A 20,187-nucleotide genomic window follows, 5' to 3' on the forward strand; every position below is an offset into this window, starting at 1 on the left:
GGAGAGGACAGACAGGAAAGTCAGTCAACATGAAGATTGAGGAACAAGAGCGAGAAAAAGAATAAGTGCCTGGATTTTAAAGGGCATTTAGCAGGGGGGGTGGGTAAGGAAGTGCAAAAAAGGCTTGGTAAATAGCAGCTTTCCACACATTGTGGAATACAACAGTGCATATTAACATGACACTAAGCATAATAAGTGCCCATTTTGTTTTACTTGACCATCTAAGCAGAGGAAAATGTTAAGATAAAAATAGCTGTTTTTAAGCCAGGTTTGTTATTGCAAATAAGAACTTGTTTTCTATTGTTACCGGGTTGAATAAATTCTACTTACTGTTATAAGAAAACACTTAGTTTCACGATACCTATATTTCTTTTGATATTCACAATGCTTACACTTCCTTTGATAAGCCCTTCAAGGAACAAATTCATCAAAAGGGTGGTTAGTTTACCTCTGTTATCTTGATGAAAGCAGCACAATTGGCAATAACGTTGCCATGTGTAAGCATTCCACCCTTTGGGTTTCCTGAGAGTAAAAGAAAACAAGTGACCATTTATTAAATCTTGAAGGTTAGATGCTTCACGTTTTCAGTACACAATATCACTAATAAAAAGAGTCAGTAATTCAAATGTGTGTGGGAGAGTCTCCATTCATGGAAAAGGATTAGTACAGTTTATCAACTGGATCATTGTCACAAGTGTAAAACACATCCTCCTGATCATGCATGTGCACAGTATGTCAGTGAGTGTTTCTTCACACTTGACGATCATACTATTTGTATTACATTATACATGTCAGTGTCCTGGCCTATTTTTCTACTGTGTTGCTTTTGAAATAAGACTGTTCATACTTTTAAAATGTCTATTCTCTACATTGAATCCCTGACTATGAAAAGCCTGACCTTAAGAGTCTTGAAGTGTTTGAACCCTCTATAGCCATTATGGTTATTCTCCGACCCTGCTGGTCCCCTATGAACATCTTGGCAAAACAAAATCGGGACTTAAATGGTACTCTTAAATCTCTACCCGGTACAGCGAGAAGAGGACTGGTCATCCCTCTAAGTTTCTTCCTGGCCACAGTGCTTCTACCTCTGCATTGCTTATTCTATGGGGTTTTAGGATGGGTATCTCAAATCAATTCATATTTTATTTGTCACATGCGCCGAATACAACAGGTGTAGGTAGACCTTACCGTGAAATGCTTACTTACAAGTCCTTAACCAACAATGCAGTTCAAGAAATAGAAAAGGAAATATTTACTAAAATCAAATAAAAAGTAATAACGAGGCTATATACAGGGGTACCGGTAATGAGTCAATGGGCAGGGGTACAGGTTAGTGGAGGTAATTTGCAGTGGTGTAGTATTTTTACTTGCATCTGTACTTCATTTATATTTGGGACAACTTTTACTTTACTATATTCCTAAACAAAATGTACTTTTTACTTCTTACATTTTCCGTGACATTTTGAATGCTTAGCAGGACATGAAAATGGTTCAATTCACAATCTAAGCGTTGGAGCATGCCCCTGGCTATCTGTAAATTAAAAAAAAATGTAAACATGGTTCTGTCTGGTTTGCTTAATATAAGGAATTTGAAATTATTAACACTTAAGTATATTTGATTACATGTATTTTTGTATTTTTGCTACTTAAGTATATTGTATATAAGTATATTGAAAACCAAATACTTCTAGACTTTTACTCAAGTAGGATTGGGTAATTTGTACATGTAGGTAGGGGTAAAGTGACTATGCATTGATAATAAACAGCGAGTAGCAGCAGTGTAAGGGGGGGGGGCAATGCAAGTAGTCCGGGTGGCCATTTAATTAATTTCTTCAGCAGTCTTATGCCTTGGGGGTAGAAGCTGTAAAGCAATTTGTGACAACTACCGATGTAAAAAAAAAAAGCTTTATGAAATACATTTGATTGTTTTAATGTGGGATATGCAAATTCTGAAATACCAAGTAATGACATGAAGGCAGAATTAATGCACACACACCTGTGGTTCCACTAGTGAAGCAGATGAGTGCCAGGTCCTCTGGTGTTGGGGGCTATAGCAGACCACAAGGAGATTTAAGAGCAAACTAGTAGCACGTTATTTTAACAGTACAGACATACCAGATATTCACAAACAAATAACATAGTAAAGACAGTAGTAACCTAATACTTATATTATTTGTTTCTTTGGGATTCATTAAATCACCACTGTTTGAATGAACCGCAATATGGATTTGAACAGTCCTACTCACCAATGGCTGGTGGTGGTGGGCCTTGCCAACAGCCTGAGGGTGACAAAGGAACAGTAAAGAAAACATGACACAATTCAGTTACATTTTTTCCCGCATTGAAACATCAGCTCTAACATAAGAAAACATATCTGGGATATGCATAACCAAACAAAACTAGAGAAAAGATCAAAATGAGGACCCTGCTCGAACAAGCTGGTTTTCTCAATGAGTCTCTGGATAAGAGCCTTGGCTAAACGGGAATACTGTAAACATAGAAGTACATTACATTTTAGAGCTTACCTCCACATCCTTCAGGCTAAGGATCTCGATGCTGCTCTGCTGCCCGCGGGCCATCAGCTCCTCGTCAAAGGCCTCCATGAGCACGATGGTCTTCAATGTGTGCTCCTTGCCGCTCACGCAGTCCAGGATGAGCCGCGCTTTCTCCGCCAAGTCGCAAATCACAGTAGAGATGGCGGCTGAAACCATGGGATGGCACTGGGTTATTTAGTTACACATTAATTGAACGTTCTTGTATAATGCCTACAGTAGTGACATAACCATGACTTGTCATCTAATGACATATAATCACAAAATTACATTTTGTGTTATTGTGAGATTTCAGTGCATCATAATGCTTCATAAGTTTATGACAATCTAAAGTAATGTTTGAAATAATAACTTCGATATCATAAACAAATATTTGAGGGTTGATACTAGTTCATTCTACAGCTGGTGAGGAAGCCAAGACAGACATTTGCCAGTGTGGAATGTAGCTACTGTAGCCCCTTCGCACATGTAGATCTATAATATAGAATATTGTGTGTGTGGTACCCATGAGTAAAATTGACAGACTAAGGGGCTTTTCCTGTTCTAGTTATTCTATTTCTAAGGAAAAGTCTAGGGGTTGATTTTGGATATCAGCCCGCACTTTTGTGACCTGTTCCAAATAGTGTTTGTGGTTGTCCTGTGACATACCTTGGTCGATGATGTATTCAATGGCCTCAAGGCCTAGCGTGTCATACAGTGGTACACACACCAGGGAGTATGTGTAACAGGCCAGCTCTGAAATGGTCCACTGTAGGAGAGGACATGGATAACATCAGTACAGGGGTAAAATTTTATCAAGGTTTGACGCAGAGGTCCGAAATAGTTCTTGCTAAAAGCATATACTAAAATCAGCAAAAAAGAAACGTCCTCACTGTCAACTGCATTTATTTTCAGCAAACTTAACATGTCTAAGTATTTGTATGAACATAAGATTCAACAAACGAACTACACAACTTCCACAGACATGTGACTGGTGGCCACACCAGATACTAAAGTACTGAAGTGCATCTCTCCTCCTGGACTGCACCAGATTTGCCAGTTCTTGCTGTGAGATGTTACCTCACTCTTCCACCAAGGCACCTGCAAGTTGCCTTCCCTGTAACGCACAGCGTTGATTGCCTGCAATGACAAGCTCAGTCCGATGATACTGTGACACACCTCCCCAGACCATGAAGGACCCTCCACCTCGATCCCGCTCCAGAGTACAGATCTCTGTGTAAAGCTCATTCCTTGACTATAAACGCGACTCGTCAGTGAAGAGCACTTTTTGCCAGTCCGGTCTAGCGACGGTGGGTTTGTGCCCATAGGAGACGTTGTTGCTGGCGATGTCTATTGAGGACCGGCCTTAAAACAGGCCTATATTTAAAAGGGGATGTGCGCACAAGTAAAAGCAAGTGTGTGCAAGAAAGAGGGAGAGAAAGAATTGTTGCTGCTCATTCCTCTTACCTCTGGCCTGTTCTGGGAAAAGATGCCGATATGCTTGTCTCCAGTCTGGGAGTGCCCCCTGTGGAGGAGAGCCGAGCCAATGCACTCGGCTTTGTCTGCAACCTTCACAAAACAAATAGCAAAGACGCTCTTACTTTCCCCCATTTGTACAATCATTTGACCCATACCAGTTTGAGGGAATTCATTATGAATTAAAGATAAAAAAGTGAAACATCTATATAAAGATGGGCACTATGCAAATCTCTCATTTGTTAATGGCGTATATATCCTATTCAGTTAATTGTTAAAAAACTGACTGAAGAACAAAACTAATTAACCATAAAAATGTCTAAAGTCCGTTGCTCAAAGAGAAGCCAACTGGAACTACCTTTTCCATCTAAAAAAAAATGCCAGCATAGCTCACCTCTCGGTATGACAGCCACTCGTAAGGCTGGTTGGGTTTTCGTGATCCTAGACAGGGCCCATCATCTGGAAAGTAAAAGACAGTGCCCTTGTGATGACAACACTGCGGTTCTCTAAATGCTTACTGATGGAAAACCATGGTCCTTATATGATATTCTTCTCACAACTTAATAAAAAAGTTGTAGAATTTTGTTTACATTGTTCATTATTACTCCAGTGTTGGCCCTCGGGAACATAAACATTTTGCTGCACCTGCGATAATGTGCAAATCTGTGTACGCGACCAATAATAAGCCACAAGTCAGTTAGAACCAGACCAGGGGTAACATACTATTCAAACTCATTTTTGTCGGTGCTTGATTGAGATTGCCTGGCACAATGGAACCAATAGAACGCACACGTACAAATCCTTCCATCTGGCGCTCCAGGCGACAAAAGCTAAGGCTAAAAGTATTTGAAAGATTTCAAATAGTATTGGAACCTAGGTCTGGTTACAAAAATAGGTCGGCAGGATTGCACCAATCTTGCAGAGAATAATGCACACATCCCAATAGTGTGCTGCTGAAAATAATAGCATGATGCAGACAGTTTTAGTAGAACAACTTTAATGAAAAAAGTTAAGAAACCCTAAATTCCTAGAGGTAGAGTTTCAGATGATAACTGTATAATATTGCATGTGGTGATTTCAATTGAATTAGGCACATTACCATCAAATCATTGTGATGTGGTGTGGTTTCCCTTGTCATGTTTTTGCAATATATACAGACTATTTATCAGCATAACATACATCTCCCTCAACTGTCTATTACTCAAAAGAACTATCAAAATATTGATTTACTAATAAGGTTTCTTACTATTAAGACTGACTTGTCTGTGGCTGCATGCCTGTTGTCCTTTGAGTCTACACATCAACTAAATAAAGAAAAGATTTTTTTAAAAACACACCGCCCATCCCCCCGCAAAAAAAAGAAACCATTGTGTTTGTTGGAGTACTCACTGGACACCCGCAGGCCTCGGAGGAATACTTCGTACATGGTCCGCGCGTCACTGTAGTAGTGTGTCATGTGCTCATCGTCGTTATTCAGAATAGACCGCCTCACATAACCGTCACCCTGTGAGGAGAGAGACATAGTTAAGTTGGGTCTTAAGAACATTTTGAAATAGAGGTCGACCAATTAATTAGGGCCGCTTCCAAGTTTTCATAACAATCGGAAATCTGTATTTTTGGACACCGATTTGGCCATTTTTTTTCTTTATTTAACTAGGCAAGTCAGTTAAAAACACATACTTATTTCAAATGACGGCCTAGGAACGGTGGGTCAACTGCCTTGTTCAGGGGCAGAACAACAGATTTTTACCTTGTCAGCTCAGGGATTCAATCTTGCAACCTTACGGTTAACTAGTCCAATGCTCTAACCACCTGCCTCTCATTGCACTCCACGAGGAGCCTGCCTATTACGTGAATGCAGTAAGAAGCCAAGGTAAGTTGCTAGCTGGCATTAAACTTCTTATAAAAAAAAAAAAAACTACATGGTTGATGATATTACTACTTTATCTAGCGTGTCATGCGTTGCATATAAATCGATGAGGTGCACATTCGTGAAAAAGGACTGTCGTTGGGTTGTTCCAACGTGTACCTAACCATAAACATCAATGCCTTTCTTAAAATCAATACACAAGTATATATTTTTAAACCTGCATATTTAGTTAATATTGCCTGCTAACATCTTTTAACTAGGAAAATTGTGTCACTTCTTGCAACAGAGTTAGGGTATATGCAGCAGTTTGGGCCGCCTGGCTCGTTGCGAACTGTGTGAAGACTTTCTTCCTAACAACGACAGCCAACTTTGCCAAACAGGGGATGATATAACAAAAGCACATTTGCAAAAAAAAAAAAAAATCACAATCGTTGCACGACTGTACCTAACCATAAACATCAATGCATTTCTTAAAATCAATACACAGAAGTATATATTTTTAAACCTGCATATTTAGCTAAAAGAAATCCAGATTAGCAGGCAATATGGGGTGGACAGGGCAGTTTTACCCTATGAGGGCTGGTGTGTGTACAGAATTCTGTTCTAGCCAAGCAGCAACACACCTAATTCAAATAATCAAATTCTTAATTGAAAATTATGGTCAGGTGATTAGTAGAATAGTAACTGCTTGGCTGGAACAAAGGCATGCACCAACACCAGTCCTTGCAGGGGGAAGATTCATTGCCCATCACTCAATTAGAGCAGTTTTATTCAATCTTAGTCCTGGGACCCACAGGATGTGCTGGCTTTTGTCAACACCGTATGAACACCTGATTCAATGAATCAAGGGCTGGATCGATTGAAATGAAAGCGTTACTGCTAGGCAGGAAGAAAATGCTTGCTTACTGTGTGTGTGTGTGTGTGTGTGTGTCAAAAACCATAGTTATAAAAATGTTAGTCTGGGAAAAAAAAAAGGTAGAAAGAAATATTTTTACCAAGATTTTGAATACACATTTCATAATTCCACACTTAACCTCCTGCATTCAAACCAACCATGAACAAATGTCTGTCTTAACTAAAATAGAGTAAATGGTGTCATGCTCTTTGTGTAACCCTTGTGTTAACATGTTGCAAGTGGCCTAGCTGCTGCACTCAGGAATTGCTTTTATGTAGCTTTAAGAAATAAGCCAAACATCCAAAGGCACTCCCCAGATCCTATTTCGGTCACAATGAGACCATTCAGGCTGACTTGACAGACAGAGACACACAGAAACTTGATCATCGTGGTTGTGTGTCATATTTATAATGGCAGTTCGGTCACACACTCAACCTTTCTTATGGACACGTAAAAAGTATTCTATGGAGCAAAAGATTCAAAGATTTCAGGTTATTTACTTGGCTACAGCAGCATGGTTTAGTGCAAAACAATATGTATGTTAGGACCCATGTTAGCATGCTCCAAATAGCATGGGTTCACATTATTAGTCATACGTATGGGAAACCTGTGTTATACATATAACGAAATGCATGTTCCTTCAACAAGTAAACAATAAAAGATAAGAATATGAACAGAAAGTATAATACAGGAAGGCACAATTTAGTCTAATATTTACATGTGTATTGGAGAAGGATGTGCAAGTATATAAATTGAGCCTGGTAGCAGTATTTGTGATCTGTGAGTGTAGCATGAATATAAAACTGCATGAATGGAGCACACAAAAACATTAACACCTGCTCTTTCCATGACAGACTGACCAGGTGAACGCTATGATCCCTTAATAAATTCACTTCAATCAGTGTTGATGAAGGAGAGGAGACAGGTTAAAGAAGGATTAAGCCTTGAGACAACGGAGACATGGATTGTGCAGGTGTGCCATTTAGAGGTTGAATTGCCAGGACAAAATATTTAAATGCTGAACTGTAGTCAATGAACAGCATTCTCACACAGGAGTTCATATTGTCCAGATGTGTTATTGTCATGTACATAGTGATGAAAAAGCCATCTTCTGTGGATCTGTTGGAGCGGTAGGCAAATTGGAGTGTGCCTGGCATTCTGGCCTTGATGTGGGCCATGACCAGCCACTCGAAGCACTTAATGACGGAGGTGAGATTCTTGGGCATGTCACCTAGTTTTTCTTTGGGCACCGGGACAATGGTTGCCTCCTTAAAAAGTTGGTGGGCACTATAGCCTGGGACAGGTTGAAAATGTCAGAGAAGACACCCACCAGCTGGTCAGCACACTGGCCAGGGAAGCCATCATGACAGGCGACTGAGTATTTATTAATTCATTCGAGAGTTTCTCACGTCAGCCTCAGTGAACAAAAACATCTGGACATCCGGAGCAGCGAGAGTCTTCCAGGATGGCTCGGTATTTTCTGCCTCAAATTGACCATAGACTGTGTTAAGCTTGTCTGAGGGGGAGGCTTCTATGGGAACCGCACAGATAGATTTGCTTTTGTAGTCTGTAGTCCTTACCACATGCAACAAGAGTTAGCTGTCGAACATATGTGTTGTCTTTTTGTGGCCCTAATAGATTTACAGAGCTCTTAACTGCTTGCCTTGTACGAGTCACGTGCCACGAGTCAGTGGGGTTCGTTCTGCTGACATTGACCCCTGCAGAACAAGCTCTCAGTATTGTACAGATATCTTAATTTATTCAGGGATTTTGGTTGGGGTAGGATGTCCGGATTGTTATTGTGGGTATAAGCAACACATTTCCTAATGAAGCCTGTGACTTACAATGCATATGCCGCAATGTTGATGGATAAGTCCTGGGTGGATGAATCTTTGAACATACATTATACAGTGCATTCGGAAAGTATTCAGACCCCTTGACTTTTCACATTCTTACACCTTATTCTAAAAAAAAAAAAAAATTCCCCCCTAAATCTATAAACACACCCATAATGACAAAGCAAAAAAGTGTACATTTATAACAAATATAAAAAATGAAAATATTACTATTCAGACCCATTACGCAGTACTTTGTTGAAGCAGCTTTGGCAGCAACTACAGCCTCGAGTCTTCTTGGATATGACGCTACAAGCTTGGTACACCTGTATTTGGGAAGTTTCTCCCATTCTTTTCTGCAGAGCCTCTCAAGCTCTGTCAGGTTGGATGGGGAGCGTCGCTGCACAGCTATTTTCAGGTCTCACAGAGAGGTTCAAGACCAGGCTCTGGCTGGGCCAATCAAGGGCATTGAGAATGGTCCTAAAGCCACTGCGTTGTCTTGACTGTGTGCTTAGGGTCGTTGTCTATTGGACGGTGAACCTTCATCCCAGTCTGAGGTCCTGAGCAGGTTTTCATCAAGGATCTCTGTACTTTGCTCTGTTCAGCTGTCCCTTGATCCCGACTAGTCTCCCAGTCCCTGAAAAACATCCCCACAGCATGCTGCCACCACCATGCTTTACCGTAGGAATGGTGCCAGGTTTCCTCAAGACGTGACGCTTAGCATTCAGGCGAAAGAGTTGAATCTTGGTTTCATCAGAACAGAACATTTTGTTTCTCATGGTCTGAAAGTCTTTAGGTGCCTTTTGGAGAACTCCAAGTGGGCTGTCATGTGCCTTTTATTGAGGAGTGGCTTCCGTCTGGCCACTACCATAAATGACTGATTGGTGGAGCGCTGCAGACGAACTCTAGTGCTCTGTCCGAGTGACCTCCCTGACCAAGGCCCTTCACCCCCGATTGCTCAGTTTGGCTGGGCGGCCAGCTCTAGGAAGAGTCTTGGTGGTTCCAAACTTCTTCCATTTAAGTATGATGAGGCCACTGTGTTCTTGGGACCTTCAATGCTGCAGACATTTTTTAGTACCCATCCCCAGATCTGTGTCTTGACACAACCCTGTCTCGTAGCTCTATGGACAATTCCTTCGACATCATGGCTTGGTTTTTGCGCTGACATGCACTGTCAACTGTGTGACCTTATGTAGACAGGTGTGTGCCTTTCCAAATCATGTCCAATCAATTGAATTTACCACAGGTGGACTTCAATCAAGTTGTAGAAACATCTCAAGCATGATCAATGGAAACAGGATCCACCGGAGATCAAATTTCAAGTCCTATAGAAAAGGGTCTGAATACTTAAGTAAAAATGGCATTTTTTGTAATTAATTAGCAACAATTTATAAAAACCTATTCTCAAGTTGTCATTATGAGGTATTGTGTGTAGATTGCTGAGGGTTTTTTATAATCCATATTGAAATAAGGCTGTAACGAAAACAAGATGTGAAAAAAGTCAAGGGGTCTGAATATTTTCGGAAGGCACTATACGCACAAACACGTGTGGATACCCTTTCAAATGAGTGGATTTGGCCATTTCAGCAACACCCATTGCTGAGAGGTATCAAAATCAAAACACACAGCCATGCAATATCCATAGTCAAAAATTGGCAGTACAATGGCCTAACTGAAGAGCTCAGTGACTTTCAACGTGGCACTATCCTAGGGTGCCACCTTTCCAACAAGTAATTTACATTAATGTTCTACTAGAGCTGGCCCAGCCAACAGTAAGTGCTCTTATTGTCAAGTGGAAAAGTCTAGGAGCAACAGCGGCTCAGCCGCGAAGTGGAAGCACACACAAGCTCGCAGAACGGGACCGGCGAATGCTAAAGCGGAATTTTTTTTTGTCTGTCCTCGGTTGCAACACTAACTACCAAGGTCCAAACTGCTTTTGGAAGCAACACCAGCACAAGAACTGTTCGTTGGTAGCTTCATGAAATGGGTTTCCATGGCCGAGCAGTCGCACACAAGCCTAAGATCACCATGCGCAATGCCAAGCGTTGGCTGAGTGTTGTGAAGCTCACCGCCATTTGACTCTGGAGCAGTGGAAACGCGTTCTCTGGGGTGATGAATCACTCTTCATCTGGCAGTCAGACGGACAAATCTGGGTTCTGCGTATGCCAGGAGAACGCTACTTGCCATGAATGCATAGTGCCAACTGTAAAGTTTGGTGGAGGAGGAATAATGGTCTGGGGCCGTTTTTCATGGTTTGGGCCTGGCCCCTTAGTTCCAGCAAAGGGAAATATTAATGCTACAGCATACAATGACATTCTAGAGAATTCTGTGCATCCAACTTTGTGGCAACAGTTTGGGAAAGACCCTTTCCTGTTTTAGCATGACAATGCCCCAGCGCACAAAGCGAAGTCCATACAGAAATGGTTTGCCAAGATCGGTGTGGAAGAACTTAACTGGCCTGCACAGAGCCCTGACCTCAACCCCATCAAACACCTTCGAGATTAATTGGAATGACGCAGCAATGTTCCAAGATTTAGTGGAAAGCCTTCCCAGAAGAATGGAGACCAAGGGGGAACCAACTCCATATTAATGCCTGTGATTTTGCAATGAGATGTTCAACAAGGTGTCCACATACTTTTGGTTACATAGCGCATTTCAAAAATCAGTATACTCATTTATTTTTTAATTCTTTAAATGTTTTATTTAGTTAACCTTTTTATTTAAGGAACACAATTATTTGTTTTGAGTATTAAGGGTGGGGAAACTGTAGTGTGTACATCAAACTCCTTCCCTCTCCTCTCTATCAATACCTACTCCTCAATCATTTCCCTCCAAGAACCCCAAATTTGACCAGATACTTTGGCCCATTTTTTCTTTTGGGCCCCCATTATTAACCAAATTAGCATAAAATTCTATGCAAAACATATATTTACAAATGTCCACGGGTTTAAGGTGGACCAGTCCATCTGGCATTTGTCTTAACTGCCCTATGGCCAATCCGTTTCTGCAGCCATCAACCACAGAGCAAAACAACAAAAACGACTAAAAACTGCTATGCGCTCTGTTGGCCACAGCTGCACTAGACAAAACACCAAGCCTGCTTTTCATTGCAGAAAATTGTTGTTTCCTACCCACCTGCCCTAGCTCACTCCCCCTTTGAGGATCTGAAGTGACTAAATAAAGCTAGGGTAAAGCTAGCTAGGCTACCTGGGGTGGCTGAGGTTAGAGAAACTGGTCACCTTCCACTCAGTGAATGAGTGCGAGTGAAGGGGGGCAGAGAAGAGGCAAGTTGTAGCTGGGTGAAGTGGAGTGAACAAGGACAGAGGGGGTGAGTGAGGAGTGGTGGCTATTTCTCTGGAATAGAACACAGCCTAGATGGTTGTCATGGTGACAAAGGGGCCCATGCTGACAGGCCCAGTTATATTGTGGTCTCTCAGATTCTCCGCTCTGGGTGAAGTTTCCTCAAGGTACAGAACTAGGATCAGCTTCCTCTCACCCAATCCAAAACTTAAACATTTCTAGGGAAAATGCTAAACTGGTCAAACTGACCCAAAATCAGTGTCTAGAGTGTAATTCCACCCTGGTCCTCCTTGGGACCAGCTTTGAGAACTGTATATCATTAGGGTTAGTGTATTTGTGTTCAAACCACAGCTACATCTTCTCAAACAAGACAAAGACGGACTTTTTACCTTTTCAAACGTCACATAGAAAAACAAGCAGCAGATGCTGGAAGAGAAGACTGCCCCCACCCCAGTATTTACCATTGGTAATGAATCATGATATGATTATCGGCCTGCATAATGACTTTGTATTGTACGTTGAATAGAGGGCTGGCTGAAAGAACGAAGACACTAGTGTTTTTCATTACACCACACAATTCTATTACACATTTTCATTGTCGTCACACACACACACAATAACAGATGAGGACTGTAGGAATGCAGTGCTGGCACAGTAAAGAACTTCTTGTGTTTACGTAGGTCAGAGCAGGAACAGATTTCTCAAGTCTTCCCACTGCCAACACCGGGGTGTGTGCACTCACTCACACACACCCATTAATCTCACTTCTTAAGCAAGATAAATACAGGGACTTACTTGGTATCCAATTGAAATCGGGGGAGTCCCGTAAAATGCTTCAATCTGTACTAGTACACACAATCAGTGACTCACTCAAAAATCTAAACTACATGCTCAGACAAGCACACTTGTTGTCTGGCCTCCTACTCCGTTACTGGGATATAATATTTTGAAAGTAGAAAGAGAAAAATCTGGTCCACCACTTCAAAGTGTTGTTAATAAAATTAACCTGTATATTAACCTGTGCAGACACAAACCAATGGCTACAGTACTAAAAATACATGACACATTTTCCAAAGCACCCATATTAACGGTCTGAACTTTTGAACCGCCTTAAACCAAGTTAACATTACAACACTCTTTAGAAATGTACACAAGAATAACTTACTGTGGACAAGTACAATGCCATACAGTAATGAAGACTGATGCATCTATAGACAGTTGTCTTTTGTCACGTGTAGCCTTTTTTTGATGACAAATCCAGCCATTATTTCCTCATCACTTCCTCCTATGCTGTTAGACAAGTTGTCTCAGAAACAAAGGAAACCTATGCTCTTTGGACTTGTGCTGGAACATTTTTTAAAAAAGGGGCACACTGGGATTTGAACATAAAGAAATAGAAGTAACGAAAACGTTCCCTTACCGCCATGGCCACTGACTGCATGTTGAGGTCGCAGGGCGGCTTGAGGGCCTTGGGCCGCGTGGCGTACCAGTAGGTGGTGAGGGCAGCAAGGGCGCCCACACCCATCAGCATGTTGGTGGGCAGGCTGTGCATGTACTGGCGCACATCCTCCAACTCTGGGATCCGCAGCTGTCTCAGGAGCTCCTGGGCCTGCATCTTCTCTCTGTTGTAGAGAGAGAGAGAGGGAGAGATCGAGAGAGAACAAACATTTCGTGTAACACATCTGTAGTCTTTGAAAAGTTACATTTCCATCTCCCCTAGCACCTAACTACCTCCTCAATATGTAAAGACATGAAAGAACTGCATAGGGGAAAGCAATAATCGTCAGAGGCCTTGTGCCCGGTTCCAGTCGCCTAAACCTGCACATTTGGGGTGACATGTTTTACTTCAAGGAGCTTTGGTTGAGGGTGGAGCTACATTTATTACCAACAGTTTGTACCCATCTTATCCCCTTTGTTCTAGAAACATTATAGTCAATACTACTGAAATTGGTTGGTCCCATTACTCTCAAATGGCTTCCTTTCCTTTGTCTGCACTCACCTATAATAAGTAGATTGCTAAAAATCGACTTCCTTGATCGCATACAATCTTAGACCAGTGCAGCTGACGGAAATGAGGAAGTCACCTCAGAACATTGACAGAGCTACACATTTCATGAAAAACGTAAACAATATGGAAGAGAAAGGGTTTAGCGCAACACCTCACCAAACTGAATCCAAGGGAGGAAAATAGTTCCTTTTTAAATTTTACCCCTTTTTCTCTCCAATTTCGTGGTAGCCAATTGGTAGTTACAATCTTGTCCCGTTGCTGAAACTCCCGTACGGACTCGGGAGAGGAGAAGGTCGAGAGCAGTGGGTCCTCCGGAATACAACCCAGCCACGCCGCACTGCTTCTTGACACAATGCCCACTTAATCCGGAAGCCAGCCACACCAATGTGTTGGAAACACCGTACACCTGGCGACAACGTCAGCGTGCATTGCGCCCGGTCCGCCACAGGAGTCGCTAGTGGGCAACGGGACAAGAACTTCCCTGCCGGCCAAACCCTCCCCTAACCCGGATGACGCTGGGCCAAATTGTGCATGGTCTCTCGGTCGCAGCAGGCTGTGACAGATCCTGGACTTGAAACAGGATCTCTAGTGGCACAGCTACAGTAGCACTGCAGTGCCGTAGACCACGTCGCCACCCGGGAGGCCTCATAGCTCCTTGTATTATATTCTATTATTTTCCCCATCACCATACACTTGTGCAAACATAATGAATGCCTTGGGGGAGGCAAACTGATACTCAAAACATTCCACAAACCAATCCTGAACACAGGTTTCCATCATGTTATCAGGACACCCACACATGGCACATCTCATTTTCTGTGGGGAAGTAAGACGTGGTGACATTTCCTGTTTGGAGTGCTTTGATAGTGAGCTCACTGGAATCCCCTCTTCCCTGCACACAAGGCCAGAGCCCTGTATAAACACTTCCTTGAAATCAGCATTAAATCTCATGATCCAGCACGGTTTAATTGATCAAAGTAAAAGGGGGTGGATTGATAGTCCAGGGTGTAAGGCAACATGTGACAACTGTGGGGGTACTTTCTACAGCAGGGATTGTCAACACTAATCAGCAGCGGACCGATTGAGCGGCTGGTCTGGGTTCTGGAGCATAAAAATAAAATAATTTGTAGACTGCAAATTGACCACAAGAAGCCCAAACGGATATAATATATTTCACTAAAACATTTCAAACATCTATAACGCATGAGAATACTTGGGAACATATTTCCTAAATAAAAATTGATTTCCTGGTGTTAAGTCATATGTCCAACAATGAAAATACAAAGAAATATACTTTTTTCAGAAAGAGGCATCTTATAGTACAAGGCCCTGAGGCTCTAGTCACTCACTCTCTGGAGACCAGTGTGACCGTCATAGGTCACAGTCTGAAGGAAAGTCACCTCACAACATGTTTAATGTCAACAGCTTTTCTGTCAATACAACGACATTCAGCCAAACTGAAAGTTGTATTACTATTTTACCAGTAAGTTGACTGAGAACACATTCTCATTTACAGCAACAACCTGGGGAATAGTTACAGGGGAGAGGGATGAATGAGCCAATTGTAAGCTGTGGATGATTAGGTGGCAATGGTATGAAGGCCAGATTGGAAATTTAGCCAGGACACCGGGGTTAACACCCTACTCTTACGATAAGTGCCATGGGATCTTTAATGACCACAGAGAGTCAGGACATCCGTTTAACATCCCATCTGAAAGACAGCACCCTACACAGGGCAATGTCCCCAATCACTGCCCTGGGGAATTAGAATATTTTTTTTAGACCAGAGGAAAGGGTGCTCCTACTGGCCCTCCAACACCACTTCCAGCAGCATCTGGTCTCCCACCCGGGGACTGACCATGACCAACCCTGTTTAGCTTCAGAAGCAAGCCATTTTGAGTCAATTCAACACCATGAACCAACACCTTTTAGCATTAAAACTGTGAAGGGTCTTTAAAACTAAAGACGACTACATTCTACTCTCATTTCCCTTCAATTGTGACAATAGTTTTTGGATGATCCCGTTTGTTCTTAAAAAGCACTTCTTTGCAGGGCAGGTTTGTTACCATTGGAAACTGCACAGCAGTCTCAAAGGTGCTTCATCCTGTCTTGGCACAATTACAGAGATCAGCGTGAGAGGTAGAGAGAAACAGGAAAGAATGAATAGGTCACCCTTTGCCCCTAGACTGCCTGCCACTATTGATGACAGAATGTTTAGTTAGACAGGGAGATGTGGCTCAATTTTGACTTCCAAGAACAGTGGCAGTCACATTTTAGCCTAAGAAAATATTCAAAAATAAAATGATATTCACATTGTGACAATCATTGAAAAATAGCCACAAGAAAAAAAAAGAGGAGAGACTAACTGCTCTGTATCAGTAGAAGTACCTTTACCTTGTATACCTGAAGTATTTGTAAGTCGCTCTGGATAAGAGCGTCTGCTAAATGACTTAAATGTAAATGTAGTAGCAATTGCTCCCAGAGGGGACTGAGCTACAGTAGATCTCTTAGTTATGAAAACTATGAACAGGGCGACGCTCACTTTCAAAACAGCAGGCGCATGAGGCGCTGACCCTCTTCTGAGCCACTCATTGGAGCTCCGCTCAAGGAGGCAGTCCTTGAAAAGCGTGTGCCGGTCTGGGTTAGGACCACGAATAGGGCTGTGACTATCATGGACGTTTTGAAGTGACCATCGTTATAAAAATATATTTATTAAATTAAATACATTGTCCTCTCCTTCAATCTTGACTGCATGTGCTGCTGCTTCAGGGGTGGGGTATTGTCTAAGCAACCAAAGACTAAAATCAGAGACTGTTCTGTGTTTACTTACTGGCAGCCCCCCGCACTTCTCTGATTCAGAGCGGTTGGGTTAAATGCAGAAGGAACATTTCAGTTGAATGCATTTAGTTGTACAACTGACTAGGTATCCCCTTTCCTAAACTGACAGCTAGGGGATAGCTAGCCTAACTTGCTGATATCTCGGTGAAGTGACAGTGTGCCCTGTTTGTGGTAAGCCATCGGGTGCATGTATTTGCTGATAGTTGTTTGCTACAACACCTTGCTAAAACAAGCAGCAAAGTTTCATCATGTTGTAAAGAATACATGTTGCCACAAAATGGACTAAACCACACGTCTCTCGTCTATTTTAATGCCTGGCCTTCTTCAGTCAGTGGTTCGTTCCACAACACCAAATTCATAAAAACAGGCTATTTTTTCCTTAACTGGACTTGCCTAGTTAAAAAAGGTAAAATACATTTTTCTTCAGTTGTCAGCTTTAACATAAAGTACAATTTATATACACACATAAACAAGTTAATATCTCCAACCTAAGTGTTTCAAACATTCCACAAATGAATTGTTAACAAACTATAGCTTTGGCAAGTCAGTTAGGAAATCTACTTTGTGCATTACAACAATTGTTAAGACAGATTATTTCACTATCACAATTCCAGTGGGTCAGAAGTTTACATACATTAAGGTAACGGTGCCTTTAAACAGCTTGGAAAATTCCAGAAAATGGTGTTATGACTTTAGAAGCTTCTGATGGGCTAATTGACATCATTTGACTCAATTGGAGGAGTAAGTGTGGATGCATTTCAAGGCCTACCTTCAAACTCTGTGCCTCTGCTTGACAACATGGGGAAAAAAATCAAAAGAAATCAGCCAAGACCTCAGAAAAAAATAATTGTAGACTTCTACAAGTCTGGTTCATCCTTGGGAGCAATTTCCAAACACCTGAAGGTACCACGTTCATCTGTACAAACAGTACGTACGTATAAACACCATGTCACCATGCAGCCTTCAGGAAGGAGACATGTTCTGTCTCCTACAGATAAACATGCTTTGGTGCGAAAAGTGCAAATCAATCCCAGAACCGCAGCAAAAGACCTTGTGAATATGCTGGAGGAAACAGGTACAAAAGTATCTATATCCACAGTAAAAACGAGTCCTATATCGACAACCTGAACGGTTGCTCAGTAAGGAAGAAGCCACTGCTCCAAAACCGCCATAAAAAAGCCAGACCACAGTTTGCAACTGCACATGGGGAAAAAGATTGTACATTTTGGAGAAATGTCCTCTGGTCTGATTAAACAAAAATAGAACTGCTTGGCAATAATGACCATTGGGGCTTTTTCCTCCAAACACAACAATCTCAATCTTATAGAACATTTGTGGGCAGAACTGAAAAAGCATGTGCAAGCAAGGAGCCCTACAAACCTGACTCCGTTACACCAGCTCTGCCAGGAGGAAGGGGCAAAATTCACCCAACTTATTGTGGGAAGCTTGTGGAATGCTACCCGAAACGTTTGAACCAAGTTAAACAATTGACAGGCAATGCTATCAAATACTAATTGAATGTATTTAAACTTCTGACCCATAGGGAATGTGACGAAAGAAATAAAAGCTGAAATAAATAAAAATCACTATTATTCTGACATTCTTAAAATAAAAGTTAACTGACCTAAGACAGGGAATTTTTATTAGGATTAAATGTCAAGAATGGTGAAAAACTGAGTTGAAATGTAGTTGGCTAAGGTCTAAGTAAACTTCGACTAATATAAATTCTAAAATGAATGTATTAAAATATTTTCATGATGTCTTAATCCATTATCGTCGGTTACACGATTATTGAATTACCGTGCCAGCCCCAACCACAAAAGCCCGAACAGATCCCCATCATAGTGATTGAAGATTTAGTCCAGGATGCTAATGTTGCTAATGGCAGAGCCATCACATCTGAAAACATGTTAATGAAGAAGAATCTAGTCTCATGTAAACAGGCCCCGGGGAAGACCATTCACGGGAATAGCTGGTGTCATGACGCACACACACACTGCCAGGGAAATTAGAGATTATAACAAAGAAGAGGTAGAGGGTAAATGTTGCTGTTTTTCCTGAACAACCTCTAGATATGGAAAACTGCTTAGGTCAAACGAAATGGTGGAATTATTAAGACTAGGGTAACTACCACAGCCGAATGCTCGCTATACTTAAAACCATTGTCATTTCCCTCTCAGCCCCACTCTTATCTTTGTTTCCATACCAACCTGCCCACTCTCCTAAGTGTGTGGTATGTGCATACAAGCGTCTGTATGCATGTATACCACACACACATAAGGCGCATATGTGCACGCCTCAGTCAGCTGGACGGGGGGGGGGGGGGCAGGGAAAAGGGACATGCCACAGGCATCACATGGCTTGGCTGGGACTCGTTTCCAGGCTAAAGGTAACCCTCCGCTGCTTCTCCCCCTCCAGTCAGCCCCTCCATAATTGGCCTGGGAGGATGATGGGCCAATGGCAGCACTCGCCCACCAGTTACCCCACTCAGCCAGAAAACTGAAGACATTGGAAAAAACTGAGGGGGGGGGTTCACAATCCAGCTGGTCTGTTTGACCGCAGAACGCACAGAAAACAGCGCTGTCAACAGCTAAAAAGAAAGTGGTATGTGGTTCAGTCATTTCAGGGCAAGTCAAGTGCATGAGTCAGACGGTCTAGGTTTATACAGAAACATTCTTGCAGATCCCCGGAATATGGCGTGGGATGTTAATAAAATATGGAGTGTAACTTACTAGCTACTTACTTAGGAAAACTAAAACAGAAGAGTGGTTAACCTGAGCCATGTTCAAAATATAAAATTGTAAAATTCAGGTTGTTAAAATGGTAGTTTCCTTGTTGGTGCCCTGCACAAGTTTTGAATACGCTGCAACAAAGTATTCACATACAGGATAACTGTAGGGGATTGACAAGAGAAGGATCAACTGTACTGAACAAAAATATAAAAACGCAACATGTAAAGTGTTAGTCCCATATTTCATGAGCTGAATTAAGAGATCAGATTGTTCCATGCACAAAGCTTTTATTTTTCTAAAATTTGCATCATTATTACTGAGCATCCTTTGCCAAGATAATCTAGCCATCTCGCAGGTGCAGCATATCAAGATGCTGATTAAACAGCATAATCATTACACAGCACCTTGTGCTGGGGACAATAAGATGTGAAGTTGTCACAACACAATGCCACAGATGTCTCAAATTGAGGGAATGTGCAATTGGCATGCTGACTGCACGAATTTCCACCAGAGCTGTTGCCAGAGAATTCAATGTTCATTTCTCTACCATAAGCCGCCTCCGTAATTGTTTTACCCCCTTTTCCGTCATAGCCAATTGGTAGTTAGTCTTGGCCATATGGGAGTTGCAGCAATGGGACTCGGGAAAGTTGAAGGTCGAGAGTTGTGTGTTCTCCAAAACACAACCCCGCCAAGCTGCACTGA

General features: G+C 41.9%; 1 protein-coding gene across 1 annotated transcript in view; it reads right to left on the reverse strand.

Moving 5' to 3' along the window:
- Nucleotides 1-20,187, reverse strand: part of acsl1a (acyl-CoA synthetase long chain family member 1a) — a 57,289-nt gene that overhangs the window by 15,522 nt on the left and 21,580 nt on the right. The window contains 9 exon segments of the mRNA XM_064925974.1: nt 449-522; nt 1,997-2,048; nt 2,247-2,279; nt 2,526-2,701; nt 3,201-3,300; nt 3,999-4,100; nt 4,402-4,466; nt 5,397-5,511; nt 13,328-13,529. Coding sequence (XP_064782046.1) covers nt 449-522; nt 1,997-2,048; nt 2,247-2,279; nt 2,526-2,701; nt 3,201-3,300; nt 3,999-4,100; nt 4,402-4,466; nt 5,397-5,511; nt 13,328-13,522 — 912 coding nt within the window. The 5' untranslated portion in view covers nt 13,523-13,529.

This window comes from Oncorhynchus masou, chromosome 20 (genome assembly GCF_036934945.1).
Source record: "Oncorhynchus masou masou isolate Uvic2021 chromosome 20, UVic_Omas_1.1, whole genome shotgun sequence".
NCBI classification, from domain to species: domain Eukaryota; kingdom Metazoa; phylum Chordata; class Actinopteri; order Salmoniformes; family Salmonidae; genus Oncorhynchus; species Oncorhynchus masou.